This window comes from Astatotilapia calliptera, chromosome 20 (assembly GCF_964374335.1).
Source record: "Astatotilapia calliptera chromosome 20, fAstCal68.1, whole genome shotgun sequence".
NCBI classification, from domain to species: Eukaryota; Metazoa; Chordata; class Actinopteri; order Cichliformes; family Cichlidae; genus Astatotilapia; species Astatotilapia calliptera.
This window is the reverse complement of record NC_137441.1, coordinates 14,775,574-14,799,953: the sequence shown is the minus strand read 5'-3', so window position 1 is coordinate 14,799,953 and position 24,380 is coordinate 14,775,574. Positions and strand designations below refer to the sequence as shown.

At 40.5% G+C, this 24,380-nt stretch overlaps 3 protein-coding genes and 1 long non-coding RNA gene across 6 annotated transcripts in view; 2 read left to right on the top strand and 2 right to left on the bottom strand.

Moving 5' to 3' along the window:
• Positions 1 to 11,216, top strand: part of nkain4 (sodium/potassium transporting ATPase interacting 4) — a 52,165-nt gene extending 40,949 nt beyond the window's left edge. Inside the window, exons 6-7 of one of the 3 annotated variants that reach the window (XM_026154603.2) lie at positions 7,514 to 7,598; positions 8,319 to 9,694. In XM_026154603.2, coding sequence (XP_026010388.1) covers positions 7,514 to 7,598; positions 8,319 to 8,328 — 95 coding nt within the window. In that variant the 3' untranslated portion in view covers positions 8,329 to 9,694. Of the gene's footprint in view, positions 1 to 7,513; positions 7,599 to 8,318; positions 9,695 to 10,798 lie in introns of those variants that run through there. The other 2 variants (XM_080295427.1, XM_026154604.2) reach the window with 2 other exon arrangements.
• Positions 10,713 to 14,433, bottom strand: birc7 (baculoviral IAP repeat containing 7). Its single transcript, XM_026154602.2, has 7 exons — positions 13,759 to 14,433; positions 13,175 to 13,274; positions 12,708 to 12,789; positions 12,537 to 12,582; positions 11,574 to 11,783; positions 11,259 to 11,324; positions 10,713 to 11,077 (listed from the first exon to the last, which is right to left on the bottom strand). Exons 1-7 carry the CDS (start codon positions 14,297 to 14,299, stop codon positions 10,878 to 10,880), a joined length of 1,245 nt encoding a protein of 414 aa, XP_026010387.1. The 5' UTR covers positions 14,300 to 14,433; the 3' UTR covers positions 10,713 to 10,877.
• An 877-nt stretch (positions 14,434 to 15,310) lies between these two features.
• LOC145423212 (uncharacterized) lies at positions 15,311 to 15,770 on the bottom strand. Its single transcript, XR_013904319.1, has 2 exons — positions 15,633 to 15,770; positions 15,311 to 15,553 (listed from the first exon to the last, which is right to left on the bottom strand). It is a non-coding gene; the product is annotated as an uncharacterized LOC145423212 (long non-coding RNA).
• Positions 15,475 to 23,278, top strand: LOC113013585 (YTH N6-methyladenosine RNA binding protein F1). The gene is made up of 6 exons (XM_026154601.2): positions 15,475 to 15,929; positions 16,742 to 16,766; positions 19,610 to 19,689; positions 19,961 to 21,607; positions 21,755 to 21,799; positions 21,974 to 23,278. Exons 1-6 carry the CDS (start codon positions 15,903 to 15,905, stop codon positions 21,998 to 22,000), a joined length of 1,851 nt encoding a protein of 616 aa, XP_026010386.2. The 5' UTR covers positions 15,475 to 15,902; the 3' UTR covers positions 22,001 to 23,278.
• The last annotated feature ends 1,102 nt before the right edge of the window (positions 23,279 to 24,380 follow it).

Genomic DNA, 24,380 nt, shown 5'->3' with positions numbered 1-24,380 from the left:
TCTGTGCTCATTTTCTCCTCCTATTTGATGTGTAGATTAAAGCCAGTTTCTCCACTGAGCTCCCTGGCTGTCTCAGCATTTCTCCTCCTACTCAGAAGTATATCTTCCATATTCCTCTCTCTCATTTGCTTCATTTCAATTCCCAGTTTCTTCACAGGTTTAGGGAATGATAATATATCATAGCCCAGGTTTATTGTGTTTAAGAAATCCTCTCTTTCCCCCGCTCTTTTACCATATCTGGCTTTTGAACTTTAATGAGGTGTGCTTGTAAAAAGTTAAAGGTCTCTGGTCACTCGTTGTATCAGCCTCATTAAGCGCCTTGCTGGTCAATAACTTCCACGGCTGATTGCGCCTTACTGAGAGAAGAAAGGTAGAGACAATCCTCTGGAGGGATGGAGAGAAAAGGAAGCAAGCGAGCGAGAGAGAGAGAGAACGAGAAAGAGTGGGCATACATTAGGGGAGCAGAGGGAGGTGTTTATCGGGAGCAAGTTGGGAGGAGAAAAAGGACCCAGTATGCAAACAACAAGAGACATGATGAGCTTTTCATGAATAAGGAGATAAGAGAGGAATTCCTTTCACGCAAAGCACTCTTTCACTCTCCAGGGACAGGACTGAGTTGGATTTGAGTGCTCAGACTTGCGTAAAGACTAGCAAAATGAACACACACACACGTGTATACAGGCACATACACACTCGCAAAAAGCCAAGAAGACACAATGGGGAGAATAACAAGCATCATATACCATCAGCTCAGGGTTTGACATGGCTTTCAGGCTTTATTACTGATAGAGTGTGTATGCGTGTGCATGAGTGAGCTCCCTTTTGATGTGAGTCTCTCTCCCTCTGTCACTCACAAGTGCATCTATACGTGGTCGCGCACTCGTTCGTACCTGGATGCGTTTGTGTGCGCGTTTAGCTGACTGTGTGTGACTGACTGACTGAGTGTAGGTGATTGTCTATATTTGTGTGCATGAATTTGTTACACAGAGTTATCTGCGGTGAGCAGACACACCAGCAGAGTGAGTGGTGGGGAAAATCCTCTTTGTAAAGTAGGTCATGGAGTTAGCCGCCTAGCACTGGGATAAGCTTGCTTTAGCTTGTCTGCTAATTATGCTGCCGCCCTCTGTGCTGAGTCACATCTGCAGAAAATGCTCTAAAAACAGACAGAGGAGCTATACGGCAGGATGCACAGGGGGCAGTATCATCAAGTTGTGTGAGAAGGTCAAAATAACAAAAGTTCTAGTATCTTCAAAAACATGGATGCACGTGTTCAGGACCTTTTTAATACTTTAACCTAACCTTAGTAGTGCAGTCAGTCATTTTTGAGGTCATTTTATACATAAAAAATAATATTGTACATATAAAAAATATATATTAATTAGTGTGCAACAAACTGATGTGTTCTCATGAACTTTGAATGAATCCATTAAAAATACACAGGAGCAGGCATTGGAAAACCTGTTCACAAAGAACACACAGAATATGAAGTCGACATCAAGTGATGATGAGCTGGTCCTGATGTTTCTAAACAAGCAAAGGAAGAAACTGAAATTCTTGGTTCATCCAATTCTAATGAGAAGGCAGCAGCAGGGAGAATTTGATGGTTTAATCCGGGAGTACATATTTCAGGATGTCAGTGGAGCAGGTTAAGCTCTTGTTGGCAGAGTTAGGACCACACCTGAGGACGCAGAAAAACGATTTCCCAGTGCAGACTGACTCGAGCAGCGTCTAGCTGTGTGTCTGAGGTAAAATAGTATTATTTTACTATTTGTATATTTTGTACCACTGCATTTTTGAGCTACGAGTCCACTTGTTCCCAAAGGCAGTGATCAGATTGGTCCGTTATCTTTATTCGTATCCGAAAAGTCTGGAAAATCAAGCTGGGTTTAAGAAAAATGCCACAAATTGGTCCAGCAAAACTATGTGGTCGGCATGAATGAATAGGTTAGTCTGAAAAATATTTTTAAGCTTCAAAATATTCACATGAATTTTACACGCCTGGTGAGTAAAGGCCTTCAGACTTCAGATATGAAGGTTCATATTTTTATCGTCTAAGAAAGGGTCCCCCCCCTCCCCCCCACTAAAGAAGTAAAAATCTTCCTCTTCTTGAAATCAGGACTTTAACACGTGAAAGTTTGTATAAGCGTGCTGATTTATTCCTGATAATAACAAAGTTACTGTCAGCAGATGAGAAACTCAACAATGAGCCCACTAAACAACAACAGCTAGTTTTAAGTTAACGTTATGACAGTTAATGTTACGCTTGAGTGTCCTAAAAATCACACGTTCCCTCTGATAAACAGTTTGATTACGTTCTCACATCATATGAGAGTTTATTCACTAAGCGTCAGAGTCCAACAATGATAGGTCGACTTCAAAGAAAATTTCACGTACCGAGAGAAAAGTTCAGGATATCCTCAATGACTCATTTCAGTGTTGTTGTCATAGACACAAGTGAACTTCACTGACTCATTGACTTGTATCAGAATTTCTTCACAGTTTTACAGCCTACTTCAGAGTAAATACATGTAGACACCAGCTGAGGTGAACAGCAGACTTATAGCCTACAGTCAGTACAGATGAACAGTGGCCACCATAACTACCATTATACCCTTGAAGTAGGCAAAAAAAAACAGAACTCTGTTAACTGCAGTCTGCAATCTACTGACAACTAGCAATGATATTTTACACACTGTAACGTTAAGATCATTTCCATTGACATTTAACAGTATCCCAATCACAATTTTACAAATGAAATTTAACTTACTCATATTGCAAATCTGAGGTACCTGTACTTCATTGTCCATCTTATTTTTTATGCCATGAAAATAAAGCAACTGACCAAAAGAATAAAACATGCTAATTTTAAAACAGTAGCAAAGTGTTAAGTAGAGGAGATCGAACATATTTTGTGGATTCATGATGGGTTGAGAAACAAAGCCAGTCATAGCTTGGTAGTGTGAGGTGAGGCAGAGACACATGTTCATCAAAAGTATCCTGATATAAACAGTAGGGACAAGCCCAGATCTTTGCTTAGGGATAAGAATTTTTAATTTTCTTTTTTATTTGTTTGCTTGTTTGTTTGTTTGCTTGTTTGTTTGTTTGCTTGTTTGTTTGTTTTTTAAGGGAACATGTTTAATATTAACATTAGCATTGTATCAGAGTTAGCTTAGAGCTAATTTGCATCTGCAGTCCCTTGGTGGGTTACAAGTAAAATATCACAGCAATAAAATATATAAAAACTGAACTGAATTATAAAATGCATTGTTTTTAAAGCTGACACTAGAGTTGGAGATTTTAATGATACTGTGGCATTCCACCGAGTTGGAAATCAATACTGTCAGAGATTTTGTGCTAATTAAACTACAGTCCCTTTTCACCGAAGCTGTTTTCATTTGCTGTAGTTCAAACTAAATAATGGCTGATATTAATCTGATGTTTATGTTGTACCTATGAACATCAGTGTGACACTGGGTCAGAATGTTCAACATCAGATCCCCGAAACTGGAGGATCAAACATCGCTCCACTGATGCATTGACCTAATAGCTGATGTTTATGCAAATAAACTTAAGTTAGTCAACCAAGATGACAAATCAGTTTCTAATATAAAGGTCTTGTTTTACCCAACTAAGAGTCAAATACCCAGACATATGAAAACAAAAAGAAACAATGGAAAGGCTGGAACCAGAGAATGCATTAAATATTGCAAATTTTACAGTAGACAAGTGTGCTCTCCAGGGTCTTTTGCAGAAACACAATGAAATGGGGGTGATCTGCCAAAACAAACAAAAAGCCAACAAGCAAGTGTTTCGGGGTGATTAGCCAGCCCCATAATATATGCTAATCAAGGATCCAGGCAGCAAAGATGCATGAATTTCTGTCTATAAGCTGCCCAACAAGCAATTGAAGCAAAAATAATAATAAAACAAATATTATTATGTTGGTCAGCAAATTTCAAAATCAATACATGCTTAATGGATCAGCAGTCACATTAAAGTAAAATTACGGTGGCAACCTCTTTGCGACTAGTAAAAGTTAGTGGTTGACCAGTGATTGCAGTTGTTCTCAGACAGGTTTGCACATTACTGTATAAGTACAGACAAATTGCCAACACATTGAAATCAGTCTGAATTGTTCTTTTCATTTCCCGTTTATCATCACAGATCTGGTCCCTGCCTTGGAAAATGGCAACAAAGTCGCAAGTTCATTGAACAAAGTTGCAATAATTTTGGTCATACTATGATAACATAAGCTAGACGGTTAATGGAATTGTTTATGATATACTATCTTCAAAGACTTTATAATAATAGCTCATAATAAGCGCAAGCAATTCCAAATTCCAGTGAAAACCAGTGAAGACGGTGCTGGATGTTGGAGTTTAGAAACATCATTAATGCAGACAAAGTTTCTACAGACTCCATCTCTCCCTTGAACATCTTACTCTCACTCATCTTTGCATGGATCATAAAATTTAAATGCACTTTCAATCAAACACACCCAACATTTTTATGTGCAGAATAACAATGCATAAAACAGCAAAGATGGCTGCGTGTGTGAGGCGAGAGATGCAGACATGCAGAGCCAGCTAGGAGTGTGTGTGTGAAAGGGACCACAACTGTCTTTTAATTGACCTCTTCCATCATTACAGATTCTCTCTACAGAAGTCTTGAATGAGCTGTCCAGTCTTTTATCACTCTCTCTGTCTTTGTCTCTGCCATTTCTCACCCTTGTTTTTCATGATTTTCCTTACACTATACTCTGTCTGTTTTAGTCTAATTTTTCAAGCGAAGCCCCGCTGTCCCCACCCACCACACACACACACACATGCACACACACACCACTGTCTGCTGACTGTCTGTATCTCTGCTTTACATTACATTACTCCCTGCTTGTTTGGGGGCACTACTTAGATGCCTTAACTACTGACCTACATACCTTTCATATCTTGCATGTGTCTGCAGAAGGGGGAAAAAACCCAGCTTGCTCAATCTGCTGGGAAGAAAGTGATCTTGCTTCTGTCAGTGTTGGTGTCAAAAAACCGCCAGTATCTGTTTTAATAATCTCTCCTGTTAAAGGTTTTCTGTTTGCACTGGTGTTACTAGATTTAATGTTAATTTTCCAGTAATTTCTCAACCATCAAGAATCAGTGAGCTGCACAGAAGACCGGCCTCAGAGCAGGATCAGACTGATGCATGCTGTAATTAATAGGGAAATGATTCAACATGGAACAAGCAATTAACTGGCTGAAAAACAATATAGTCTGTAGGAGGAATAGAGGTCGGGGTTATAAATTAAGCATTTAATAGAGAGCAAAGTAATGTTTTGACACACTGAATGTCTTCATTAGAGTGAAAAGAGGCAGCTTTAGAGGCAACCTATTATGCCCAAGCCAGGATTTCTTTCTTTCGTTCTTGAAATCTTAATAAAGCAGATTTAAATGATTCACACAAAATAATCCTTATTTGGGTCCTGGCAGACACAGCCCCTCAGTTCATCATCTATATGCAACAATCTCTTTCACAACCCTTCCCCCTCCCTTTAAGCCAGCTTTCTTATGATTGGCTGTCCCTGGTAAACAAAAGGTTTGAACAGCAGGTGGGTGGGGCTTCTGTACTGTAAAAGCCTTAGTTTTTAGTTCATAGGTCCTTTTCTAAGCAGCAATTTTAAGCATTGTAGCTCAGGTTGATTAAACAGAAGCGGCCCCATTCTATTTAGTGTTTCACAGCTGTTTCCTGTCTTAAAAAACAGAGCCATAATTAATCTTACTGGTTAATTAGTAATACCTGTGTTTACTTAGCAATTATATGCGAAAAGACTACTGTGAAAAGAGCTTATGTGGATTGCTTGCACATGCCCGAGCTTATTATTTTTAGCTCTGGCTTTGCTAAATAAGAGAGACTAGCATCCTAACAGTGTATATACATGACAGAAAATAAGGATATAATACAAAATAGTACATCATACACACCGGGCCCAGTTTAAGTTTAGGTTGGTCAGTGCATATGTCACAAGATTCTTTACAGAAATCTGACTTTCAAATACTTTCCAAGTGGAGAAGTTGACCTATTTGTAGTTTTACATGAAAGGCACACATATCGCCAAAGTCATTGGGATTTCTGCTCCGGAGTCCTCGAATATCTGTGTCAAATTTTGTGGCAATCCATCCAGTAGTCAAGCTGATATTTCACTCTGAGCCAGAGTATTAGATTCACAGACTGGTGGAGGGATCCACCGAGCGATATTGCTTTGCTATCCCACGAGCTGTAGCGTGTCTAAAAATGGCAACCATGATTATCATCCAGCTGTATTCCTCAGCACGGTTTATCATGGCAGGAGATGGATCCCCACCTGCTTATAATGAGAAAATCACTCGTACAGAAAAGAGCAGGGGAGAGGGCTTTGTGTGTGTGTGAGTGTGTGCATCTTTGTATCTTTTGGTGGGTGGGTGGCATGTGTGTGTGTTTGTGGTGTGCAGATGAAACAGTGAATGCCTGGAAACCGGGACAGGGTCAGCGGAAAGGGGTGACACAGCACAACCCCTCTGGCTGGTGTGCGCATCCTGTCTACCTATCAGCATTTAGCAGACCACCCCTGCCTCCTCTTATCTGGATGGAACTGATTGGGCCTTCCACTAGTCTCTATGGCTGGCTTGTATGTGTGTTTTTCCACCACAGGTGCTGGGTTCCAAAAAAGAAACAGATGTGCTCATTTTGTTATTCACTCAGCTAGGGTCCTTTATATATTTGGTGTCTTTTCCCACTGAATAGGGTGCAGCTTCTACTTTTCTTCCACTCGCTGTGTTTAGAGGAGACTCGCAGCTCCTGGACACGCTGGCCTTTTTCACACGGACTCCCTAATCTCCTTGGCTCCCTGTCAGTCAGACCGACAAGCGTGACGCACCCCGTCCTCTCCTCCTTTTTCCTCCCCTCTCTGTCTGTCTCCCTCTCTGCCGTTTATGTCCCCTCAAAAGCCCCAAGCCTTTTCCATCCATCTCAAAAATCCCTCTCTCCGCATGTGTGAAAAACACACAGCACTTTGGTACCAGCATGTCCTTCTGTTTCTCGCATGACATAACACTCGCTCGCTCATCTGCACCCCGCCTAGAGTCTGAACTCTTAACTGAGAAATTAAACAGAAAGGTTTGAGGATCAATTTGGTGGCTGAAGGTCACCTCTGTTTCTGAGCGATAAAAAGGCTTAAGCTATTTTGACAGCTGGCAAGCTTTCACCTGTTCCCAAGCTTTCCCTTAGGCTTGAGGCAGATGCACAGATGAAAAACAGTTTTTTCTCTCTCTTCTACTTTTGTAGATTTTGTCAAACTAAAAGAGACTCAAAGTTTGCACTGTTGTTCACAAGCTACCTTACAACATCTGTGCACTCCATTTGTTCCCATTGTGTCTTTTTGTTTCCATTTCATTCTTCATTCAGTTTCTTTTTTTAATCGTGCATGTATTTTTAGTTGTCTGTCTTTTGATTTACTCCGGGATTTATGTGTTCAATACTTTGTTTTCAGTTGATTTTATTGGAGGATTTGACCCATTCCCACTCTACCATGTCAATGAGAAATCATCTCATCTCCTCTTAAAGCCCATGTACCCGTAAGTACGAGTGCGCTCTCATCCCATTACATGTGTATTTGTCTCTGTGTGTTGGAAGCATATTTATGTGACCTTTCACATTGTTGTTGGTGCAAGTTGTGATCGTGAAACTTTTACATGCGTTGGAAAGTGCAAGAAAATAATCTCCACTTTCATGTCCGTGCCAGAGTTTAGTGTCAGCATCTCTAGGTTGCAACACAGCGTTTACTGACAGAGATTACACAGAGTTGCTTACTCAGTATCTGGAGAAATGACTCATGTCTGGGGAGTAAACTAGTGTCTGAAGCATGCTACATCCTGTCAGTGTGCTTTGGGGAATATGGAGACCTTTCATAGCACTGTGTGCGTGTGCGTAAGTGTGTGTGTGTCCACAGGCAGCTACTGGTAGAAAAACACATAAAAATATGTCTACAATTGGATTAATCACTTAAGTCGTGCAGAGGAATTAATAAAAATAAGCCTGGGAAGTAATGTAATAATTCTCTGCCAACATGAAATTAATATTTTATTAGCTTCTTGACAGTTTAATCAACTCTGTCTCTAATAGGAGGAAGTTTTCATCTCCCCTCTTAACCTACTGAGAGTTACCTGTATATCCTGGAGAAATTCTTCTAAGTGTGTGTGTGTGTGTGTTTGTGTGAATAGAAATATCTTTTTCCTTTGGTTGTTCAACAAGTCTTAAAGCTATGCCCTTTCTGTCTATCTTTTTGTCCCTTCCAGGTCTACGTAAATAGGAGAACATCCAGCGGGGAGGTGATGCAGCAAATTCCTACAGAGACAAAATGGTTGCTTTGACACAAACGTCCCAGTGCGCTTCGGTGCACGAGACGTTCCTCCCTCTTTTGATTTCAGTCCTTTAAACGTGTAATTTGCTGATGTACTGCCCAGAAAAGCCAACATTTCTCTGTAAGGGTCCATCGTGACGGGTTTAGGGAGCTGGGGAATTGCAGTAAAACAAAGCATGTATTTAGGGGTATTTGTGTATTTGGGCAAGTATCAATCATTTTGTTCGTGTTGATTTCTCTGCTGTGCTCCCACTGCTGCAACCTGCCCACAATGGGCAAATACCCCCCTCCCAGACTGTGACTGTATAGAACATGTACAGCTATTAAATACATTGTGGATGTAATCAGGGGCTGCCCATCATTGCCAGTCTGTGGTGCTGTGTCTTAGAGGACTCACTGATTTAGCATATTATTGCTGGTTTGGCTCAAATCTTAGCCGGAGGGCTGAATTACAGTGGAGCCTGTGGAATGAGCTATTGTGTGCTGTCTGTTTACTTTAGGCCAGGATGTGTGTGCATAAATACAGAAGCAGAGCAGGAAGAGACAGGGGAGTGTAGAGGTAGAGGGTGGGGAGGGAACAAAAGCACCAAACCTACAGGGGCATCTGTCAAAAATAGAAAATGTAAATAATGAAAGTGGGAGGGTTAAAATTAGCTTTTGATTTAGAGTTTGAAAATGTGAGCTATCAAGAATGCAAAATAGCGTGAGCCTGCAAGAGGCATTCAAACACAAAGGATGGCATGCGAGTCTTAGTTTTATTTCGGGAGTCTTATTATTGTGACTATTTTCACCAACAACAAAGTCGGTGTTTCTGAAGTGTCAGGTGTTTGTGCTCGATGATACGCTGAAAGCTTTGTTTTCACGTCAGTCCCCCTCTAACTACTGACAGATCTGCCAAGGGTGATCATTACACACACTCAAACAAAGGTTACATAGCATATTTTTAACTTGAAGAAAACAATAGAAGTTGTTTCGTTGTTCATATTTAAGCACAACAGTGCTGAGATGTCTGGGTATGGTCTTCAGTGTAGAAGTAGCGTGGCATATACATGAATAGATCAGAGAGTTTTCTCCTGTCACTTCAGCAGTTTAAATTAAATTGTCAGTGTTAATAGTCGCAGCTGTGATTGTTTGAGAGCATGTTGGGGTGTTTTTTTGTTTTGTAATTTTATGCATATTAAGTAATAAGTAAAAAGCAAAACTGGTGTCTTTAAATTGCTTTATATAAACTGGCAACTTAAATTTCTTGTATTCTGACCCAGAAAAACGACAATTATTCAAATGAAATGAAATGAAAAAGTTCATATCTCCCATACTGATTGGTAGCACTTCTTTTGTTCCTGTTAGTGTCATCAAGAAGTCAGATTCGCTCACGCCTTACTGGTTGTGTGAATCACTACTGCCCTCTGGTGTTCATAGTATTCATGTGCAAATTTCAAGGCTACTGAGTTTCTGCTGCATGCTTAACCTTCCATAAAACTCCCTTTTTTTTTTTTAGCACTTTCCCTGGCCAGGATTTGTTTCTTATTTTTGTGTTGTCATAGTTGTATTTGCCTTCAGTTGTATGCTACATCATATAGACTGAGATTTGGTCCATTTGAAAGTAATTGCATTGTGTTAATTGATTGGAATAGTTGGCCACTTGGCTTGTTTTCTGTGGAAGTTTTTTCATTTCTGTTTTCAGCAACTTCAGCTATCAAGTGCGTGTCAGAGTCCTCTGTGATCTTAAATGTGCTTTACTGCCAGACAAACAGTTTTTCAACTGTTAGGATTCTTAAAATGATCTGAATACTGTTTCCATTCGATTGATCACCTCGCTGTCTGAGAGATGCAATAATTTTTGTGTCATTGTTTCTTTATAATTTAAAGTTTACACACTCCTGGGAAGCCAGCTAGCGTGTGAGTAAAAACACAAAGCACCTCATATTGTAACATAATCAGTATTAACAGGAAAATGCTTCTAAAATCCTAATGTAAAACAGGTCTTCCTCTCAGTGCAATACAGCCTTTTCCTAACCTGGTGACTAGTATTAGTTGAAACATGTTATATTTGTTAAATTTCCACTGAAAAGAGTCTATCTCTGTGTAGATACTTTTTGTTTTTATAGAAAGTGGAAATGGTTCTTTTTCTCTTCAATTTTGCGTCCTGTGTTCCTCCAACCCGATGTGACCTGAATTTGTATTCCTATTTATCCAGAACTGTGCTTTGTGCTCATGTAAATATGTGTTTGTTAATAAAAGAATGTGCTCTTTTGATGGTCCCATGTGTCATTTAGTAGGTAATTCTGTTTTTGTAAAAAAATTAAAAATAAAATCCAGAAGCTATAAATATGATGGCAGCTTGAACTGTTTATTGTAGAAAATGATCTGGTAACCCTGACAAAATAAGCAATCAGCACTCTTTATTCTTTCCAGTACAACAGAAACTGGGGCCTGTGGAAAACTCAAGGCCACTCATGCAACACCTGTATAGGGGTGGCTTTTCACTACAGCCTTAGGACATGAAAGCACGGACGCTGCCTCTGATGACAGCTCTGCAGATGGGGCAGTGACGTAGGCTGGCAGCACAATCACCACAAACCACCAGATGACCACAGGGGATGAAGACAATGGACACAAGCTTGTCCATGCACACTTTACAGGTCCTCTCCTCCTGCAGCTGCCTCAGCAGCTCCTCTGGACTGTTTTCCTTAACTGTTGGGAGAAACCGATGAAGACAAACACACAAACTATTTGTTCAAGCACAATGTTGTAAGTCAAGCCTATAGTAATTATACACATTTACTGTTTAATTGGTTGATTTCAAATAAATAAAACTACTACAAGCACAAAATTTTGATCTTTTTTGAAAATCTTTGAGATATTGACTGCTGACCTTTCTCTCTGACAGGTGTCTGTGTTCTTACATTTCCAGCACTGGAGCCTTGCCTCATCTCTGGGTCTGATGTATGCGAACATTAAGAGTCAGTCAGATATATTCGGAACTTAAGGATCCATTAAAATGGTGAATTTTCCTTAATAAAAACAAAACCATTTGAATTCTAATTGAAATACAATGGCTGTTGAACAAATACAGTGAAAGGAAAAGTAGAAACCCCCACCCTCCCCTTTCTATTGTGAAGTGGAAATATATACAGTAGCAGAAAATGTATGTAAATAAACTTAGTTGCTTTCTAACAATGACAGCTACCTCTGCTTCGAGGCCTGCTCTGTCTGTCTTCCTCCTCCGCCTGCAGTACATCAGTAACCAGGTCAGATACAGACGTGTAATGCTGGCCTGTCAGAAGGTACTTGGTTTGGACCAGACTCTCCACCAGGCTGGCTTCAAAGCCCATCTGGAGCACAGACTGTACCACAGGAGAAAGCATGGCCGATGAAGCTCCCAGACCTCCGACCAGATCTGGGGATCAGAGGAAGGGAGATGCCAGGATGATTAGAGAAGCAGCAGCCTTCACTGGACACTATGTGAATTTTATACTAGTCTAAGCACCCCACACACTCTACCCTCTATAAGATAAAGTGTAAATAATTGCCAAATTGTGCAAGCTTACCTCCGTCTGCCAATATATAAACATTTCAAAGCACAGACCCCTTCTGCATTTCAGCTGCTATGGATTATAATTGTGCTTCCTTCATTGTATGGAATAATTGCCCTGTCATGCCTGCCCTGCAACCATGAGCAATAGTCAAATGGCTTCCATAGCTCTCCCTAATTACTTCAATTTTAGAGCAAACATTAGCTCAGGTAATTGATCGCCCATTAATTTCATTTTCAGCTGCCCCCAAAGCAATGAGAATAGAAAGAAATGGACCTGCTACTCAGTGGCTAATTTAAGGTATTAAATCGAGTTTGTGAAAGGTATGCCTTTATCCATCAGATCTGTATTTCAACAAAAGTGGTTGACTTAGGAATAAATCAATCAAGTGGTCGCAGACCTCTTTTCTCTCTTTGTGTGACTTGCAGTGCAAACAGAAATGTTTGATCCCCCTTTTTCTCTCTTGTGTGAACAAGCAAGACTGAGTGTTGATGGTTTAAATCTTTGCTATATATAGAGTACACATATATAATTAGAGACATGAAAGCAGAAGGCTGCTATGTTGTTAATCATATCTCCTCAGCAAAAGTTAGATTTTTGTTTTTTATAGGACTTACCGCCTCTGGAGCTGATATCTCTACCCGAGGAGGTCTGTGATCCTCCCTGGAGAAGTAATATACTTTTTTTTTTTTTACAGATTTAAATGCAGCAGTGACAAACTACAGCTCATTAATGTGCAGCCATAATATCTCCAATGTTCCAAATAGATAAGAAGCAAAAGGTCTCACCATAGTGTCATCCAGGTGGAAATGAGTGTCCTGTATGTTGCTGATGTATTCCTGCCCCCTCGTTTGGATTAAGAACTCACATCTGAAAACAAAAGCTGCTTTATAATCTACAATATACAGACACACATTTATGCATATGGTGTATATGTGTATGTCAGAGATTTGGCCAAGAGCATCTTTTCAAATATAATACCACCTAATTATTTTTTCAGTTCATTTCTCAAACCAAACATGAAAGATCTTGATAACTCTGGCTGTAGGTTTGTGGTAATTAGGTCATGCTGCAGAACGAATTTGGGACTGATCACGTGCATCTCTGATGATATTATGTGATGCGAATTTTGACATCCAGAGTGACTAAAACCTTTGCACATTTCTCGTTATAAAAAGAAATATTGCCATGGCATGACACAAAAAAAGCATTCAGCTGATGTTTCAATATCTGCCTGGAAATGTCCTGTTGTTACCGTGGAAACCATTTGGCATGTTCCTGCCAGGGGTCGTCGCCTGGCTCCCAGTTCCTCAGCCCTCCGTCGCAGTAGAAGCATTTGACATTGTCACCGTGACCTGCGATAATATAAGACGGCTGTGAAAAGGGAGCAATGACACACGCCCACTTAATCTTCGCAGCTTTAGAACGAACTCAGAAAATCTCTCACGCACCAAAGGAATAAAATACATGCAAAAACTATAACCTGAACAAATTGTAATGAAGGTTAATCAAGCCTTCCCTGATACTGTCTTGACAAAACTACTTGGAATGCTGTTCATGATATTGTGTCCACACCCTGTGTACTGCCTGAAGCTGTACACATCCTACCTCTTTAGCAGCTCCAGCTTTGTCTAGGTTGTTCTGTCCACAACATCATGAGTCAGCAGGACAATTGTACCATGAACTCTCACACAGTGGGGTTGGTCACTCTAGCAGTGACAAGATCTGTGCTGGATATTTTACTTACAAATACGAGTAAATACTATAGTTTTGCTCATCGTTTGTTAAAAACAAGAGGTGATCAGCATTATTAGGCTTTAGAGTCAGACATTTGAGTACCTGTGTAGAAAAAGCCTGCTCTGGCAAGAACATCGGGTTGGATTGAGGCTTCGGTGGGCCAGTTGTGGAAAGTGGTGAGCCGCGAATCCTCTGCTTCCATCTCTGGGTAGACTGCTTGCCCAGCTGTTCCCTGGTCATCCATAGTCATCCTCTGGAGCTGACTCAAAAGCTGTCCATCCACAGAATCTGAGGAGTCAGCTTGAAGTGGGATATTTCCTACAGCTCGACCCAGAATGAAGCTGCAAGCAGGGAAATGTCTTTTATGCTCAGTGGCTGGGCTATCCCCTTGTACCCAGCATCTTAAAATCCCTCCACAGCAGAAACACTGTACTTTATCCCCAGGGCCTAGAAAGAAAAACCCTGCCTTGGCCAGATCTCCAGATGTGACAGGTGCATCTGCTGGCCAGTTGTGAAAAGTTCGAAGTCTCTCTCCTTCTCTTCGCATCTGAGGCTCCTCAAGGATGTGAAGCATAGCTTGCCTGTCATCCATCATTGTGTAGCATATAGGTTTCCCTTTCCCTTTTTGTTCTGTGCCAGTCATCCCTTTTGCGGTCCATAGTGGAGCGCACACTGAAGGTCAGCGCAGCACATCCAGTTGAAAATAATGTGATCAGCTGCAGGGGGCCTGCACAGTGACCTACAGGAGACTGCTTTCCAGAAAATCCCCCAAATGCCAGAATATTTGCTCTTTGATCCTTGAATGAATGACAGCCTGAACATGCCATGTTGCTCCGCCTCTTAGGAAAACACTGCAAAACATTTCAGCGGCATGCCTTTCCCTAATAACTAATCATTTTTAAAAGGATGCTTTTCTTTAAACAAAATAGCAGAAAACAACTTAATGTATAGATCATGAGAATACAGGTAAATAAAAATGAGAGCTTGCACAATAAAATGTGAAAACAAATTGCTTAAATACACAAAATAATAAGATGTGTCATCTTCTTTCTTGGAAGGAAAAAAGTGTACATTTAAATCTAATTAAAAGACCTTCTATCTAAATAGTCTATAATATATGGGATGTTGAATATCTAGATGATGAGCCACGAGGCAAGCCAAGTCGAAACATAACCTACACAAGATGGGGAAAATAAAACAGCTCTTATAGCGACTTTGATTTGATTATAGATAATCAAACATTTCACCATCTATTTACACTATACACAGTAAATAAATTTGACCTTTGACTGAGTTTAGGGGATTGCGTATGTCTCGTTGCTTCCTCCTAGTGGTTAAAGGGTGTAACATTTACTGCACAATTGCATTTCTAATCTATGTAAAATTAGCTATACTAAAATAATCATGACAACTCAACTGTTTTCCTCACTGTGTTTCAGGCTGATTATATACCAAATTCATAACAATGGGAAACCAGTGGCGCTGTGCACACAGTCTCACATGAGCGCTGTGTCTGACTGAACTGTCAGTTCTAGGGGGCCTGCAGAAAACCACCAGCAGTCTGCTGACACCTCCTGGCGCTATTTACACCCACAGGGGATGCAGAAAATAGCACTCGTGATACTGGAATAGTACTTATAGAACTAGAATTATGTTTTTGTGTTTTTTGTTTTATTTTGTTTTTTGTTAAACGACTTGGATTTATTCGTTGCTACCATTAAATCACAGCCATGGATGCACTTTGCCGATGGTAAGGATGCCTCAAACTTTTGCCACCCCGTGGGGAACGACGTGAACTACAGCGGCGGCTCAAAGCCCGGATGGAGCAGCCATTGGGGAAGTGTACAGGGCTTTAACGTAACTGAGGAGGTCTCTCTCTCTCTCTCTCTCTCTCCCTCTGTGGAATTAAAAAAAAGACAAAGTAAGAGGCGACCGAAAATATTCACGGTCGGAAAGGCCCGTTCGGCGACACGTACCATCAACTTGAATACCTTTACCGGGGACTTGACTGCTTTCGGACGCAGTATCCGAAGCGACTGACTTGAACTGTGGAAGTTGGGATACGTCCACACAGTGGAAAATATACAGCTGAGCCTGCGCTACAACTGCTAGCCACACGCTAAGCGGCGCAGCTAGCCACAAAGCTAACTGTAACTGAGCTGTGAACTTGCTTTTCAAATCACGGGGGTTGCAATTCAGTCACAAGCTCAGGCTCTGTGAGAATCCAGGGATTTGCTTAATGAATTATGTCTGCCACAAGCATTGACCCTCAGGTAGGAAGGACGACTTACTTCGTCTGTAGAGAGCTTCTAGGCTACCTCACCCGCTAACGTTAACGATTTATTGGGCTATGGCTATTGCTCGGAAGTGCTAGCAAGCCACTAGCATTTGGCCGGTGCTTGTAGCTAGCGAGTTAGCCACTTTCCGTGAAATTGCTAAATGTTTTATTGGACGAGTAAGAAAGATGACACTTTTGCGAAAATATTCAGGCTGTTGTCAGATGTATCTTTAACAGAATCGATATATTTTGTTGCCTATTGGGGACGGGGAAAAAAGTAGCAGCCAATACCTGAATACGTGAAACCCAAAGCTAGTTAACGTCAACAGATTTACATAAAGGCTCAGGCTAACTTATTCTTTAAATAGTAACTTTTATAATGGAATATTTTCTCGTGTCTGGGCTGTGAAAAATATTTGAATCTGCTAAGAAACACTAAGCTGAAAGCTGCATTAAGTCTGATGGCTTTTGTAGAGCCATTTTAAGGGAGCTATGGTAGTTAGCAAAGTTGTATGTGGATTAGAGCTATCATAAACTGGTTATTTAAATAAACAGTTAATCATAGACCATTACATTGTACAATATGTCAAATAAAAGTGTAATTACTATACACCTTTTAATATAGAATAGCGTAAGGCAAGTGTTTCAGATGGCTCTCTTCGGGAAGTAGTCTCATGTTCAGTTTCTAGGCAATGGATAGGTAACATTATGGGTTGTACTCACAAGCTACGTGTGATATCTCAGGCCGACTCAAAATAACTTTTTGGTCTTCTTTTCCCCCCTTTCCTATGATTTACTTGGACACAGAGATCAAAGGGACAAGCATCTAAAGGTGAGTTGTGGATGACTGTATCAAGATAATTACTTTTTACATCTAAAGACCAGGACAAATTAAAGGAAAACTTTAAATGCTTGGCCTGGAGATATCCAGTGGATCTGTTTTGCTGTTGTGGTTTGAGTCCACTTATCACCTTAGAGGGAAGAGTATCTGAATTACTACAATATTGTTCTTGAAGATCACCTTTGTTCTATGACGAATAAGTTTAATTAGATGTCAGTGGCCTTTTTTGGATGATAGTACCCTCATCCCTCAAATATAAATTATATGCTACCAGAGCCATGTCACAAGTAGCATATGATTGATTTTTGAACCAATGTCTTGGACAGTGCACCATCACCATTATCATAACACTAAATATCTTTTAGTACAATGTTTTTACAGTCCCCCACCCCCCAGACACAGACACTTTTTAGAATAAATGCCAACTTTCATAGATGAACTCTTTAGAATTTGGCAGATTAAGATTGGGTCAGTGTCCAAAATTGTCCTTTTCCACATGTAGCAATTAAAGGAGATAGTTTCCCAGGTTGGTACTACTTAAAACACTGTAACAACATGTAACAACATCTGTGTTACAACAGACCGAAGAACCATAGTCTGGTTTTACTTAAACCAGTGAGATTGGCATCCTTGTCCTCTCTGTGGTGTGCAATACCATATTTCTGAGTAATTAGTACACTATGCTGGAGATTGATACAGTGTAATGAAAATTTATAGTTAAAATTATCTAATTGGATTGTCAAACTACATTGTTTATTGTGTTTGACACTGGTAGATGAATATCTACATTTAAAGGTGATATCCTTTCCGCTAGCGATTTTTAAAAAAATGTATGCTCTTATTCTTCATAAGTCAAGTGTTAACATGTAATACAAATAATATTAAAGCCAAATGGCAAAATATTGTACTATTTCACATTCAGAGGGACATACTAGATTAGAATACCTTTGCTATTAAAAATAAAAATTTCAGAAACCTCTAAATTGGTAGATTGGGGGTGTCAAACACAAGGCCCGTGGGTCAGAATTAGTCTGGCAAAGACCCCGTTCCGGCCCGGGGGATGGACATTTAATTGGCAGTTGGCTGGCAGAATGTTTTTATTTGTACAGACGGATCTCTTACATTTGTGGCCTTACATTTGTGTATATGGCCTATGATGTAAAATTTGACATCCTCCCTTTCCTGTGGATTCAGTAACATTTTTTGAAGAATGTGGCATTTGGGCGAACGTGTTTTATTTTTATGTTTACATACGAGATTGATATTTATGAAATGCAATGATTTATGTCTCTTATGGTTTGGCATTTATTTAGTTCATGATTTTATAGTAAGGGCACAAATCCATCTCTGCAGTATGACACACACACACACACACACACACACACGCAGTATGACACACACACACACACACACACACACACACACACACACACACACACACACACACACACACACACACACCCATAGCCTAGAAAATTGCCTGCAAATTTTTGCAATATAATAAAGGGTGGGGGGATAAAGGTTCCAATCACTGGAGATGCACTATATTCCAGTTTACATTTCCTAAATCCCATGTTGATAAAATTTCACATCCTTCACACACTTTCCATCCACATTAACAGTCTTTTTCCAGTGAATACTCCCATTTGGAAAATATATATATAAATCTTATAAAGTTTGTATCTGTCTTGTGTGAAACTTGTATGAACACACAAGAGTGAAAACAGATATAAAATCCCTTGAAAAATTATATAAATGAAACCTGTATGTTTTAGATACTTCCTAAAACAATATATGAAAGTAATGAGAAAGTGACCACTTTCATGAGTAAATCATATAAGCCTTATATGATTCACTATATGAAGCAAGCCAAATCTGATGCAAGTCTTTTATAATTTTTTTCTATTTCTTTTCCATATGGGCCAACATAATCAGAAACCCTTGTAATCAGAGTGAATTGTATCATACCACCAAATTGTTAAAAATTGCAATGAAAAAGCTATTTTGAAAAGAACCTGCTTAATATTGTTTTGAAGGCACAATAAGAACTTCCTGTTGCTTCAAAATTGCTCTCATCTCACAGGTGAGGGGCACACTTGTGTCTCCAGAAACTTGGTATTTTCAGTGTAAAACACAAAAGTCCTGAGTACTCAGAGCCTTAAATATCAAAATGTAGTTTTTGACGATAAATCACATTTTTATTACATTATTACTCCACCTGTGCCTCAAAATTCTTATTACTGCAGCTGTCCAAAACAATGACTCCTTTGTACTGTAATGTTGTAGCTGATTTGTGTAAATGAACATTTTTTTTTTTTTTTATCCCAACCAATTATTACACAGAAAGATTTACTTGCAATTTATTATTGTTGGTTCTTCATGAACACTGATATTGGTATATTTGATCTGCTGCAGCTTTTGGACAGACAGGTCTTAAATTGTGCTCATCTCAGGTCTGGCTGGCAGCAGGCCACAAGCTCATCCACATCTGGTTGTCTGGCATGGTTTGGCAGTTTTGGTGTAATGTTTGGGGGTTTTTTTTTTGGGGGGGGGGGGGGGGGGTGCTTGTGGAAAAGCAGAGACATTAAAAACTGATTAAACTAACATTTATAGAACTAATATGTTTGAGAAATCGAAGACAGCATCAGTGTGATTTGATTTTTGATTTTGTAAAAATATATTAAGAGTTTCATACAATCATAAGGTTATCCCTGAACACACTACATCTTGAAAGCTAAAAAAGCTGTTGCTATATAGACCTCAAAACATAACTGCATCCTCAGTACAAAATAAGTTTAAACGATCCATTAATGTTTTGTTTTGTTTTTTTGCAGTGCAAAATGGTTCACTGCATCAGAAGGACACTGTCCATGACAATGACTTTGAGCCATACCTCACTAGTCAATCAACTCAGGTAAAGTCTGCTCTTCAGCTTCTCTCACATGAGTTGTAAGAATGTTATTCATTATCGAATGCCACAGCATGGCAAATGTATGCACAGTCACTTTTTATAAAAAAGTGAACCTTGTAACCTACGCAATGAAATGGGATTTGTTAAGAAGCCTTTAGCTATTTACCTATCAAAAATCCACAACTAGCAGAGTTGTATTTAATTTGTTGTGGGGTATTTTTAAGTTTAACTCAGTTATTTGCTAATGTTGTGATTCTGACTTCTATTCATTCAGAACAACAGTTACCAGTCCATCACCGACCCTTACTTGCCAAGCTACTACGCTCCTTCCATTGGATTTCCATACCCCCTAAGTGAGGCTCCCTGGTCCACAGGTGGTGACCCCCCTATTCCATACCTCACCCCATATGGACCCTTGAGTAATGGAGACCATCACTTCATGCCGGACACAGTGTTTGGCCAGCCAGGGGGCCTGGGAAGCAGTATCTATCCCCACAGGTTTAACTTTTTCCCTGAAAACCCTGCCTTCTCTGCTTGGGGGACGAGTGGCTCCCAGGGCCAGCAGACTCAAAGTTCAGCCTATGGTGGCAGCTATAGCTATCCTCCCAGCTCCCTGGGGGGCACTCTGGTGCCTGATGGTCAGACAGGGTTTCACAGTGACACCCTGAACAAAGCCCCTGGTATGAACAGCCTGGAGCAGGGTATGGTTGGTTTGAAGATCGGTGGGGATGTCACTGGTCAGGGGTCAGCAGTAAAGGCTGTAGGATCTGTGATTGGTGGACCTGCAGTGGCAGCCACAGGAAACGGAGCAACGCCGATTGGAATGCCCCCACCTAAACCCACCTCTTGGGCGGCCATTGCCAGCAAGCCTGCCAAACCACAGCAGCTAAAAGCTAAGGTGAAGCCAGGGATGCCCAACCCAGGGGGAGCTCTTCCCCCACCACCCATCAAACACAACATGAACATTGGGACCTGGGAAAAGGGCCCAGTGACTAAAGTAGCCACAGCTCCACTGCAGCAACAGCAGCAGCCTCTTGGCCTGCCTCATGCCATGCCACCTCAACCCCCCATGCAGCAAGGACCCATGCAGCCCCCTCCTCCTCAGTCTTTGGTGCAACCCCAGATGCCACCTATGGCCTTACAGCCCCAGCCCCCCCATCACCACCAGCCACCACCCCAGCCCTACCAAAACCACACACAGCCCCCACAACCCCAGACCCGCTGGATTGCTCCACGCAACCGTAACCAAGGTTATGGCCAGGGTGGACCTGGCCATGATGGTAGTGGTGTGATGGGTGTGGTTGGTAGTGGGAACAATGGTCCCCAAGCATCTTCCAGCCAAGGACCTTGTGGAGAGTCGCACCCAGTGCTGGAGAAGCTGCGGGCCTCCCATAGCTACAACCCCAAGGACTTTGATTGGAACCTGAAGAATGGCCGTGTTTTCATCATTAAGAGCTACTCTGAGGATGATATTCATCGCTCCATCAAGTACTCCATCTGGTGCAGCACTGAGCATGGCAACAAGCGGCTGGACTCAGCCTTCCGGGCCATGAATGGTAAAGGTCCTGTATACCTCCTGTTCAGTGTCAATGGCAGTGGTCATTTCTGTGGTGTGGCAGAGATGCGTTCACCAGTGGACTATGGGACCAGTGCTGGTGTTTGGGCACAGGACAAGTGGAAAGGCAAGTTTGATGTGGACTGGTTGTTTGTTAAGGATGTGCCTAATAGCCAGCTGCGCCACATCCGCTTGGAGAACAACGACAACAAGCCAGTGACCAACTCCCGTGATACCCAGGAGGTACCCCTGGAAAAGGCCAAGCAGGTGCTCAAAATCATTGCCACCTACAAACACACAACCTCCATCTTTGATGACTTCTCCCATTATGAGAAGAGACAGGAAGAAGAGGAAGAGGTGCGCAAGGTGGGTACAGTCATCTCTCTGTTATCTTAAAAATAGGATTTTGTACCTTTTTAGTGGAAAACTGGTGAAAGTTTCTTTAGATAATTTGACTCTTGATTTGTTCCTGATCTTGTTTTTGTCTGTCTCCTCTTTGCTCTTTTTTGACAGACTTTTGAACCTGCTCAGATACAGAACCGCTCCCGGTTGGATCAGGTAAAAAGCTGACTTTTTTTTTTTTTTTGCTGTTTGATCAGCACTTTAAATACATGCAGACATCTGTTCACCAAGAAATGCTGCACTTAGTTTGTTGTTGTCTAATGATCATATGAGTAATGTTTGAGTAATTTTTTGTTTGTTTGTTGCTTTTGTTCTTTTTTTTCTGAACAGGAGCGCCAGAACAGGAATAAACAATAGAAGACATCTATCCTTGGCTTGATCAACAGTTACACTAGGACTTGATTTAAAAAAGACAGAAGATTATGAAAATGCAAGCAAACCCTTCTTTTTTTTATTTTTATTAATTTAATCCTGGTGAATCTGCCATCATTGACACTTGTGCTTTTTTTTTTTTTTTTTTGCCCCATGTACCACCACGTTTTGTGCAGGGATAACAAGCTGATTTAATGTATTACCTAGCCACCACCACCACCACTCTTTTTATTTCAGTTTTTTATAAACATTTTTCTTCCCATTCCATGACGTACTCTTCTCTCAACAGACTGGTTTTCTCTCTCTTGCCCACCCACTCCCCCCTCTTTACAATTGAATCAGGGTTTGACTGCACCATGGAGGAAAAAATAAATCTGCCACTTTATATTTCAGTACAATCAGGAACGGATGTGTCCTGCCCCTATTTGTCCATTTGGGGGCAACATTGCCATGCTTCAGAGGTTTAACTGTGCCAACAGGGTTGGAGGATCACAAAGGCAATGTTGGACTTGGAACTGTGCGATAATAAAACTTCTTCAAGGTTTTATCTATTTTTCATTCAGATCGACAAAATCTCTATTTTTTGGCTTACTACTGACAATTTTCATTTCAGAAACCTGTTTTCTGGAGCCTTAACATTTTTTTTCTAATTATTGGTGACTTCTCAAAAGAACTGCTCAAACAGTGACACTGCTGGAGAAATCAGGGATAGTGTGAAGTCACACGGGACTCGAGACATTTCAGAGGAGGAATTGCAAAGGCCTCTGGGAAAGAAATAATGGATGTGTCCTCCACAACCAGAACTCTCACCATTTAAATCAAAAATTGTACTATTGACATCCTTCACACCCCTCTGCTTTGCTTTCTTTTGATGTTTGTCGTGAAGGGGTCCTTTGTATGTTTCATCAGGAGATTCTGCTTGTGTACACAACCCAGTCTGAGAGAATTGTCGCATCCACCACCTTAAATTACTTTATCAGATTTATGTAATGATGTAAGTGCTGCATTGAATCAATTGTTGCTATCATATTTTTGTTCCACAAAAAGGGGGAAGGTTCCGATATTTGTCTAGTCACCGTCATTCTGTCTTAATCCTTTCTTTGTTTTTTCCTTTAATTTGGTTTCGCTAAGTCTATCATGTTGGTCATAATGCTAAGCTTTAACGTAGGAGCCTATATATTCATGGAGAAAGCCTAAAAATGTATAACCTAAAAATTAATGTAACTGATTTAATATCAAGTAAGAAAAAAATACGAAGAATGAGATGTGGTTTCTGTGTGTTTTTTGGATGTTGCGATTATAGTTTGTTCTAGACTGAAGCCATTGATTATGATACTGTAAACTACATTGAGGTATGTTTAAAAAAGAAAAAAAAGATTGGATATTAAAAAATAAAAAATATTAATAGATGTGTGTGCCCATGCATGGCAAGCTGCATAATGGAAGTCTGTTGGGGATGGCTGAAGTATTATTTACTCTGCAGCTTGTTTTTTCGGGTGATGACGGGTGTTCAGACGCCCGTTTTGGAGCATTCACAGCAAGATTATTTGTGAGATCAGTTGGTTCGCGCCTCGTGATTAGTTTGAGATTGTCATTTAATCTTGGACTGAAAGATTACAAAGATGAAGAGAGGAATTCATGACTGCCTTTTTGCCTTTTAAGGGATTTTTATTTTTGTTTCTCTCGTCTGTGTAATTCTTATTTTTAATCTGTTGTGATTTTACAGTGAGCTAATTCAATTTTCAGATTCCACTTCACAGTTCTCTGAAGTCGTGTCACCTTAACAGTAATGTCAGGTAAACATGTCCTGGAAATAAGCTGTTTGTATTCTCAGATTATGTTAGATTATGTGAGTGTTGTGCGATCTGTCTTGACTGTTAACACCGTTAAAACATTGAAATGGCACAAGTGCTGCACTGTGCTGAGGTACTTCAAATCATTTGAACTGTCTGCTTCACAGCAGTATTTTCCAGGTGTGTGTTTGCACCTGACCAGTGTAAACCCCCCCCCCCCCCCCAAAAAAAAAAAATCATTGAGAGAACTGCCATCTAACAGTAGCCTTTGTTCTTTGTCTCCTCATTTTTTTTAAATTTTATTTTAAATCTGCACTAATCAATAGCTAGGTGGATATAAGCAATACGGTGAACATGTTTAACTTCACCAACACCGCTCTCACCAAGTAGCGTAAAGGCAGGGAAAAGCTTAAGGATGCCGCCGCCAACCCATCGCAGCCACAGCCGTCTTTCTCTCGGGAAGCGACTGGTTGTGATTGTAGGACAGGGCCTAAATGCATGTTAATGTAAACTGTCAGGAAATGTTTGCTGCAAGAGGGATGTCAGGTTAGCCATGAAATTATATTTATTAA

What these genes read in the sequence shown, in the direction of transcription:
- LOC113013585 (XM_026154601.2), top strand. Translation starts at nt 15,903, where the DNA reads ATGTCTGCCACAAGCATTGACCCTCAG. An exon ending in TCACTAGTCAATCAACTCAG is followed by an intron (nt 19,690 to 19,960) that starts GTAAAGTCTGCT and finishes CTATTCATTCAG; the next exon opens with AACAACAGTTACCAGTCCAT. An exon ending in ACCGCTCCCGGTTGGATCAG is followed by an intron (nt 21,800 to 21,973) that starts GTAAAAAGCTGA and finishes TTTTCTGAACAG; the next exon opens with GAGCGCCAGAACAGGAATAA.
- birc7 (XM_026154602.2), bottom strand. Translation starts at nt 14,299, where the DNA reads ATGACTGGCACAGAACAAAAAGGGAAAGGGAAACCTATATGCTACACA. An exon ending in AGATATCAGCTCCAGAGGCG is followed by an intron (nt 11,784 to 12,536) that starts GTAAGTCCTATA and finishes TCTGATCCCCAG; the next exon opens with ATCTGGTCGGAGGTCTGGGA. An exon ending in GAGCAGGCCTCGAAGCAGAG is followed by an intron (nt 11,325 to 11,573) that starts GTAGCTGTCATT and finishes CGCATACATCAG; the next exon opens with ACCCAGAGATGAGGCAAGGC.